Below are 9,436 nucleotides of genomic sequence, written 5' to 3'. Positions count from 1 at the left end.
CAGTGAGGTGTAAAAGTAAAAAGCTCCACCGGAAATAGTACTCACCGTCTTTTTCACTCCACAGAATGGACAACCCCAACCGGATGTCAATGTTTTCCCAAGTACTAAACCGCTCACGATGCAATGTATTATTTCTTTAAACTAACCAGAACACATTACCTTTCTTTACTGATCTTGTCAACTCCGTGGAACGTACAATCAAACTCTACACATACATTTCTCAACTTGCAAACACAAAAGTCAAACGGCTGCACGTTTTTTTTAAATTATGTACAAACCCTATATTTTTCTTTTGATTACATATAAATACAAATTAGCTATTCTTCTAAAAAGTGGTTATAATAGTAAATAAATACAAAATAGGAATCTGACTATTATACTTCATGTGCTGGGACAAAACCCATATAAAATGTACAACTAAAAAATACATTTAAACATCTTTTTAAGGAATAATTCTCTGGATTAAAATACATTTTCCCCAACTCTGTAGACATAAATATATTTTCAAAATAGCTGTTTTCTTTGTCATTTTATTATATAAATAAAAAGTCTTCATTGGGAAAATATTAAAGTGTCAGCTTTTGTGAATTTTTTTTCTCTGTTCATCTGCTAGGTCCGCGTGTTGCTCCAATGGCAGCCACAGCCCTCCACCACCATTTCCTGGACAAAGATGGCACCATCCGCCAGAATTTGCTGGCAGTTTGTATGCACTGGTGGCACCCATAGGCCTCTATTACCTGGTAGCTCTTGGCCTTTAATGGCACACATAGCCCTCTACTACCACTTCCTGGGCAAATGTGGTACCATCCGCCACTATTTCCTGGTAGTTTGTATGCACTGGTGGCACCCGCAGCCCTGCGAAATTTACCTGGTAACTCTAGGTCTTTAATGGCACCCACAGCCCTCCACAACCATGTCCTGGTAGTTCTTGAGCACCACCTTTTCATTCTCGTCCAGGTAGAGCATTGAGATGGCGCTGAGCTCAGTGGGCACACAACATGCCTTGGGAATGTTGGCATTCACAGAATTAACCAAAGTCTGCACAATGGCGTGGTTGGTGGAGTTCAGGTGGTCAGCCAGGGGGAAGGGGCAGTCCCCGTGGCAGTAGAAGGCGTGGTAGCCAGGTGGCGCCACGATCCAGTCATTCCAGCCCACGTCGCTGAAGTCCACATAAAGGGGGTGCCTCCTGCAGTTCGATTTGAGGCGTTTCCGCTGACGTTGGCGAGCCTGTCGCTTCTCCCTCTTGTGCAGAGGGTGGCCCTTGCCATCGTGGCCAAAAGTTACTAGTAGGGGCCGCACATGGGCCCAGCTGTGCTCGTCCTGGTGCGCAGAGCGCCTCACGCGGACATGTCTGTGGGACAGGTCCGTGTCACTGTCTAGGTGCCCCACCTCCACCACGAAGCCATGGTTGGGCTGCCCGTGCACCATCCACCGCAGCACGGCCGGGGTGACGTCAAAGCTCTCCCAGCTGCTGGCGTTGTGCTGCACCAGCCGTGTGTCCAGCAGCCTCGTGACCAGGTCCAGGTGGCCGGAGGTAGCGGGGGGCTTGAGGATCTCATAAATATTAATACGGTGCAGATTACTGCTGTTCCTTTCGGAGTTCTCCTCCACCAGTTCGCGGAAGATTCGGAGTTCAGCCGAGGTGATAAACTCCTCATTAGGGATGGAAGTCAAGTTAAAGAAGAAACGCTGCATTAGCTTCCCACTCGCCTCTGGCAGGCCTTCCAAAACTTCTGAGTTGATTAGGAAATAGAAAAGAAGAAAAAAAAACACCAGTCAGTCAATGAAATTAGCACAGGGGCCAGTAATTGGCTTCCTGCTGCAAGCTTAGCAGGGGCACATTTCACACCACATAATGAAGCATACGAATCACCCCCCCCCCCCCCCCAAATAAAGCCGCAGTTCCAAAATCCATGTTTTTGGTACATGCAAGCACACATGGCACCCGATAGCAGCCCATCAGCCGCTCTACCCCTGGATGAAGCAGTGGTACACTCTGCATTCCAGGTGCGCCTAATGATGGTTGTTCAGAGCAGAACATTACTGTGGAATTCGAGGACTTTGGAAACAACATGCTAGCACTGTAGAAAACAAGTTTACCGACAGCGATTAAAGCAAGCTGACGTTAAGTAAGGAATTTAAGTTAAAAGAGCCAAATGCAGCAGCTACAATTTAAGGAGGCGAGGGAGTCACCTCTACCGAACCAACCATTTCATGCTCAGAATTAGATGGTACGGTGCATTTACCAACAGGACCCCCCCCCCCCCCACACAGGAACTGTGGATTGCCAAAATACCCACTCGCTCTTAACTGAAAAGCACCTTATTGTTTTAGCAACATTAGGGTTTACAGCGCGCGACCATTGTACAGACCCCGTGCATGCAAATCCCCAGCGGTCCACGGGACTCACCTCAACACACCCACCGGCAAGACCCCGTCCAAGCGGGAGTATACTATAAAGCCTAACGAGGTAAAAATGTGTAGGCATGGCAAATTTAATGCACAGTGGGATGAAGGGCAAAGAGTGCACTTGGCAGTGAGGTGCGAGTAGGCGGGACAATGCGCGTCCCCGTCCGCGTGGGCCTCGCCAAGAGGCCACAGGGGGGCTCTCGACGACCAAGAAAGCCTGGCCCAGCTCGAAGTGCTGCTTAAAGCCATATGCATATTTGTTTTAGGCCACGAGGAATGGACACTTGTGAGACCTCTCCGAGCTGCAGACTCTTACAATACCTCCAACCCTCGCAAACCCAGCAGGGGGCGCCATCAAAGTAAAGCCCCAACCTACCCTGCCAGGGACGGCTTTTGCATAACAAATCCCTTAAAGTCTGCTCTTCTCTGAAGGAACGAGCCCCGCCCCGTATTAAATAAGCACTTTTATTTGGAGTCCAGGGTAAACAAACTGCGAGCCATTTTCTTTCCGCGCGCTGTGAAAATGACAATATCCACTGGAGGGCTGGAAAGAGGTACCAGAAGGGCTGGCGTACCCCGTTTGAACCTGTTGCCAGCCCCGCCTCGGACTCTGACCCCTTCAAAAAAGGGCTGCACGTAGGAGACGCGTCCCTGGGGGAATCACACAGTAAATTTCGCACTTCCAAGGCCGAGCTGGGCCCCATGAATCATGCGCTCACTCACGGCGAGGCTTACTTTCACTGGCGCAGGCTGGAGTCAAAACCGCTGTGGAAGGTTACATTTCACCATTAATCTCCCGCCTCAATATAAAGCTTCCCATTATACGTCGCAGCCATTGATCTCTGACCACTTCCTTTGTACGCCAATTTAATTAAATCCCAATAAAAATGCTCTCGTCATCGGCCTGTGTCCCAGCACGCGGAGCTGGTATTTTCATTATCTGCTTTACAGGCCTACCCCACACTGAAGGAAGCCTATAGCGCGAAAGTCGAAGTTCACAGGATCGTTTGAGGACGTCACACTCAACAAATTATAGGCACTGCCCGCTTCATACCCCAAGACAGCACTAGACAAGCTACGGACTCCATGCAACATTAAACAACGCTAGACACTTGGGAAACATATTCAGGGACGGGACGATATATCGAAGGAAGTGATTTATAGTTGCATCGAGACCCCAATGAGTATTTATATGTACTCACTAGCTACCTAGCTGTTTTAGTCCAGCTTCCCCTTAAAACATGCAGGTACTTATTGCGCTATCGTTACCGGGAACTACAAGTCCCAGAGTTCTAAGAGGAAAACAAGACTACGTGAAGTGCTCCAAAGAAATATAACTTAATAGCTCTACAACTGAATGCGCTTTTGGAGCGGTGGTGTTTGCTGGAAAGCGCTTACGATTTAGATTAGTGTACAAGGTATAGGACTCCGCCCAAAATATTCATTTTGCTACCCGAGTTCCATGGATGGATAGAGTAGACGAGATGGCCGCCGATTGCAGTGGCTCTTTCAGGTGTAGAGCAGACGGGCAGGGCCGGCGCTTAGCAGCTTGTCCCTGCAGCTCCCCGCAGATCAGCGCTGATAGCAGCCACGGGCTTTTTCAGGAGAGACAAGAAAGTCATTGTGACAAACAATGCAATTGATGGTTCCATTGATATCTCACGAGGATTAGACCCGGATTAGAGGCCGGCCCAACGACCCCAGAGCCACTGTAAACGAGGCGTCCTTCCCCAAGCTGGGAGCAGGCCCTCTGGGCAGACTCACCTTGAGGGCCCTGGATAGACCCTCACGTTTGGGGCTGCGCGGGTGGCCTTTAAAAGTGCCCCAAGCGAGCCCACCCCCCACAGGCTCGTACTGAGCGGGGGGGGGGGGGGGGAAGGAATCTCCAAGGCATCTGCCCAAAGCCGGCGCGCTGATTCATTCCCCGGCTGCACCTCTGGCCCTGGAAGGAGAGACCAGCAAGCGCCCCAGCGGGGATAGTAGTGGAGGGGCGGGGGAACTTTGCACAGAAAGTGACCAAATGCCCCAGAAGTGTAACAATGGGGAACGGAATCGCCCCCGGGGCGACTCAAGGGTCTCTAGGAGAATTGCCAATTAGTTGCAGAATGTCCCTCAAATGTGCTATTGAAAGGGGGCCTGAAGCAAGAAGCGAACTGAACAGCGGGTACAAACACATGCCCCCGGCCATTTTAATTTAATTACAATGGGGCACAGGGAAGAAGAGTGGACTCCTGCCTGTGTGATCCCCTCCCCGATTGTTTGTAAACTTTTCAAAATGTACCGCCAAGTGCTCCATTTAAGAAGGATTTGCATCACATACAGGCGTGCGGTAAACAACACAAGAAAAAAGTACTTTAAAAAAAAAATATATATATATCAGCCAGAATTTGAGAGCACACAATGAGAACATTTCTTTACTCACTGGTTTGCCTACAGGTAGATGGTATTGTAGGCAAAAACAGAAAAAAGTTTGTAACAAAAATGATTCAGATTGCTAAGAATAAGAGACTTCTAAAGTATGTATTGTGTAAGCCTACATGGTAAAGAAGGTAACAACAAAAAAAAACAGTTCAAGTTTCCGTGTCCTACACCGACAGGCTCATATGGACAGGACACCATCAAGCAAGGAAAATGATAATATATATATATATATATATACACACACACACACACTCCTCAAAGAACCACTTGGACGTTTTGGAGAAGTATCACAAGTAGGCAACAGTAATCTCACCCACCCCACCTCTGGCGCCTGCCCTAGGCACACACGGCAGAATTCGTGGCCACCCTACAACTGGTGCGGATTAGCAGTGCACCTACACTGTTGAATGTGCATGTACGGTAGGGTGGTGCCAGTAACGCTCCAGGTATAGGGGTGGCCCCCCCATGCTAGGTTCTCCGCAGAAAGCACACAGCCATACACCGTTAGGGTTCCCTCTCCCAGACCCCCTCGCCCACATGCCAGTCAGCAGTGCCCCCTCCCGTGGCAGCATCGCGCCTACTAGGGCCACAGTAGTGAGAACTCCTCGGACTCGCTTACCTTCGTGGTGGAAGCTGCGGACGGTGTTGGCGCGGCTGGCGGAGCGCTCCTGTCGCAGGTCCAGGCCTTGGCCCCGGTAGAGGTCCCGCATGTAGGGCGGAATGGGGGCGCCCGCGCTTGGGTTCGGCCGCCGCTTCAGGCCGAACATGTGCAGCAGGCGCAGCTCGAACTCGCGCAGTAGGTCCTCCGAGTGAGCTTGCTGCTGCGGGCCCGCGCTGGCCGGACCCCGGCTCGACTCGGCGAATCGCCGCCGGCCCAACTCGGGTACGAGCCCCACCGAGCCTCCCAACAACACCTGGTAGAGGAGAAGCACCAGCAGCGAGCGCATCCCGGCCACCATTGTCAACCTGCGGGGGCAGAGGAAGGATCGTTAGTAAGGCAGCTAGAGGCGCACACAGGATGAAAGCCAACAAACTTATCCCATGACCCCTCCAAATAGCACTCCGAGCCAAGTAAATACATTTTAAACCAGAAAAACCCACCACAGACACACTGAGATCATCTACAGTAGCCTTAAAAATTAAAAAAAAATTACTCACTTCTAAAAAGTTCGGTTGAAGTTGGAACAACCCCCCTCCCCCAGGCCGTCGTTTAAATGCAACGCGCTTGCAAGTTGTAACAACACGGCGAAGGGCAGCGCAGGTTAAGAGCACGCACTTTATTTCTCTGAAGCTTGCCAAAGGCAGAGCTCATTCTAAGGGCATCTTGTAGCATATTCAGAAAACACTGAAGAGAAAAAAAACATCACGGCAAATTACAGTTCAAACTGTACAACTAAATGGAGAGATGCGTTTTAAGGATTTAAAAGAAAAGTAGTGTATTCATTTTTCAGGGGAATGAGTACTTAAGAATGTCCCGATAAAAAAAAAAAAAAAAAAAAAAGAGAGAGAGAGAGGCGCGTACGCACAGACTGTAATAAAAATATTGCACGTGTGCACTGCAAGTTGTTTACATTAAGCTGTGTGGAGCCTGGCAGCAAGACAGGATAATATCACGAGTCAGGTAGACATCCCAAGTACAGGTGGTCAATTCGACAGAACCAACGACTCCCCAGAAATCAAAGAAAAACGCCAAGTACCTAAAGGAAGCTGCCGATGGGCTATGAAGTGCACTTGGGAGGATCCAGCGGAGCCATTTCCTCGTAGGGAAACATAACACACACCCTCAGCGCCCGGAGTCTTCAGGCTGCGGCACCTCTGGCCGTCTAATGGGCGCCCTCAGGGACCCAGCGCTAGTACAGTCTTCAAAGGTGTGCTTTCCCAGCAAGCCAACTAGAGACATCAAAACATACGCCTCAGGTGCAGATTCCGCGGGGGGAGGGGGCGGAGGGGCTCTCGATCCCACAGGTGCGCTTCCAAGAGTCCCAGCTGAGGGGCCCGGTCAGTATGCTTCGATGCAGCCTGGATGAAGAGTGTCTGCTGCCCTCATCCCTGGGCTTACTCCAAACTTTCCCCGTCTGCAGCCACGCAGCCAAACCTTGACGGAGCCCCCGGCGCAGTCCGCCGTCTCCTGGTCATGCTGCCAGACACTGTCGGCCCCCTGGCGTGTTCTGGTGCCTTGTTATTCTCCTTGGAGGCTGGGGCGCATGGACAGGGGTCAGAAGGCAATCCAGCCCCCAGAGTCCTGCATATACCAGCCTGCGGGGACTCTCCTCGACCCTCGGTGTAATCCGGTGCCCTGCAGCCCGGCGGGTTGTGCACTGGTTCCTAGAACTGCCGGTCACCTGAGTCTGGTCCGGGCTCACAATCGTCTCCGACTTTCAGCTGTCTGCACTCTCAAACCTCGTACATGGGATTGAGATGAGCCGAAGGCTGCTTTTTGTTTCTTTGCTGGTGTCATGACCCCGGGCCTGCAGGCCGTCCAATCAAGAGTCTTAGCAGCCCCGTCTCAGCGCCTGCCCCCGCTCCAGCCTTTTAAAGGGGACGCGGCAATTCCCCAGCTCGCTGGTCTCCAAAGCTTCCCGAGCGTCCGCGGAGAGCTCTGTCTGACTACACGACGAGGTGAACCTCCTGCGCGCTCTGCAGAGTGCCAGTGAGAGCGAAGAGCCCCAATGAAGGGTGGAGAGGTGGGGAAGGGAAGGTACCGCCCACTCAGAGGATCCCACTGCAGCCTGCACACTGAACTGATCACAGAGTAAGGGTCTGTCGGACACAGGAAGCACTGTTGCTCCACAGACCCTCCCGCATCCTCGCCCCCACTCGAAGGCAGCAAATGACCATGATCACCTTTTTGAAAACGTACATTAAATGGAAGGGGCGTCACTATTTCTGATGACATTGTTCCTCTTTCAAACTTCCTACAGTTGGGATGCGTTTCTGAATATCTTTCTAGAAAGCATAGCATACCGCAGAGGTCCTTATCTTTTGAGGGACAGAAGCGCTCATTCCCTTCATGCCCGAGGTCGTCCAACGCGTCAGCCCCTTAGCCCGGCCCCGAGACTGAAGTGCAATCATCCATCAGCCCTGGCTAAAATTCGTTTCACCAAATGCATTTCTGGGTTTCCAACTGAGGGGTAGGTAAGGGGCCAGTGCGAGTTACAGCAGCCTAACAACAACATTATGCTGCTTTTATCAGCTCCCGGTACCCTGCGACCCATGCCCTGCTGGAAGGATAGATTGAGCAAGTGTGGCTCGGGCAACAGATGTGAAAATTAAACAATGAAAGCTGGAGCCGCGCGCCCGCTAGTGGAGAGAGAAGGGATCGGCGGAGCAGCGATTCGCTGCACAGCAGAATTATGAATTATAGTACAGAGTATTTTCACATGGACAAGACAGGAATCGTTCCTTTCTCCCCCCCCCCTCCCCCCCACGCACTGAGATTTGTAAAATGCTGACCTTTGAGGTCAAAGGCGGTACCGCTTCACCCAGAAATGGTCGCCACAGGCCCGCACTACAATACTATTATCAGAAGAATTGAATCGTCCCATTTTACCTGACACCACACAACTGCCACTTACTATCAGTGTCAGTCCGTGGATGAATAAAGTGCCGCCTCTGTCATTTACCCCTCCCCAGTGCCAAGAAGTGAAGTGACTGTACCTGTTGTCAGCAAGAAGTGGCGGAGCCGGGAGTCATTCAGAGTATCTGCCTTCATTCCCCTCTAGCACTGCGCTCTAACGCGAGACGTGTGACACCAGGGAGACTCTCGATTCCATATTTAAAGGCATGGTGCGGGATGACTTCACAGGCTCCTCAAAGTGTCAGTGTGTGTGTGTCAGGGTTCCAAAAACTTTTTCAGGGCCAGTGACTCAGGCACTCTCACTGGAATGCCATTGGCACAGGGCACTTGCTACGTTTTATTACTATCTTTACCCTCAATGGTTTAATAATAGCATGACTGGTCTATTTTTATTAAACTTTTTTTGAAAAATTATGCATGCACATACTTTCTAGATGGAATGTTGCTGTCAAATTTACCGTGCACTTTTTATAATTGCAGCCCCCTCCCCCAATCGTTTACATTCCCTATTCCTTGTTTTTTTTTAACGTTCCATGTCACTACGAAGTTACGTTTGCAAAAGGTAAATGGCCCTACATTTGAATGCTAGTGAGGACGTTGAAAGCGCGCTGCATTTGCCTAACGCCGAGGCACCTTATATCAGGTTGAAGCAGCACGCGCTGATTGCGTTTGAGTGCACGGTGTGTTTGTCGTCCGCTGAACTGAGGCTCGCAGTGTACTCCAACGCCTTATATCGCACAGGTACTTCTTTCAGGACACCACTGCGCACGTGAACCATATTAAATGGCCCTGAATGTCCACCCCGCCGAGACCCCCGGGCGCTGGCACTTCCTTTCCTATTTTTTGTTTACTTTCTCTGAGTTACATCCACTCCCCATGAGAAGTCCTACTCCGAAGAAATGCACTTACAGATTCCAGTGAGCAAAAGTCAATATTAGCTGTCAGTCCTAAACTTAAGAGATGGAGGGAACCCAGCTTACACCAGAGACAAAAATACAACATAGCCTTGAACTGGCTCAGTGTTCCTGA

At 50.6% G+C, this 9,436-nt stretch overlaps 1 protein-coding gene across 2 annotated transcripts; it reads right to left on the bottom strand.

Annotated features, from left to right (window-relative positions):
- Positions 1 to 514: 514 nt before the first annotated feature.
- On the bottom strand, positions 515 to 7,471 carry BMP2 (bone morphogenetic protein 2). 2 transcript variants are annotated; one of them, XM_085612640.1, is made up of 3 exons: positions 6,528 to 7,471; positions 5,450 to 5,796; positions 515 to 1,733 (listed from the first exon to the last, which is right to left on the bottom strand). In XM_085612640.1, exons 2-3 carry the CDS (start codon positions 5,787 to 5,789, stop codon positions 886 to 888), a joined length of 1,188 nt encoding a protein of 395 aa, XP_085468766.1. In that variant the 5' UTR covers positions 5,790 to 5,796; positions 6,528 to 7,471; the 3' UTR covers positions 515 to 885. The 2 variants fall into 2 exon arrangements, with proteins under 2 accessions (XP_085468766.1, XP_085468768.1); XM_085612642.1 differs by having other exon boundaries at positions 515 to 1,730.
- Between the last annotated feature and the right edge of the window lie 1,965 nt (positions 7,472 to 9,436).

The sequence above is a fragment of the Triturus cristatus genome, chromosome 6 (genome assembly GCF_964204655.1).
Source record: "Triturus cristatus chromosome 6, aTriCri1.1, whole genome shotgun sequence".
NCBI lineage: Eukaryota > Metazoa > Chordata > Amphibia > Caudata > Salamandridae > Triturus > Triturus cristatus.
The sequence above is the reverse complement of the archived record's forward strand: the minus strand, read 5'-3'. Positions and strand labels throughout refer to the sequence as shown.

Coding starts and splice junctions, on each gene's coding strand:
- BMP2 (XM_085612640.1), bottom strand. CDS start 5,789: ATGGTGGCCGGGATGCGCTCGCTGCTGGTGCTTCTCCTCTACCAGGTG. Junction 1,734..5,449: donor CCGCAGCTTCCACCACGAAG/GTAAGCGAGTCC, acceptor TAATCAACTCAG/AAGTTTTGGAAGGCCTGCCA.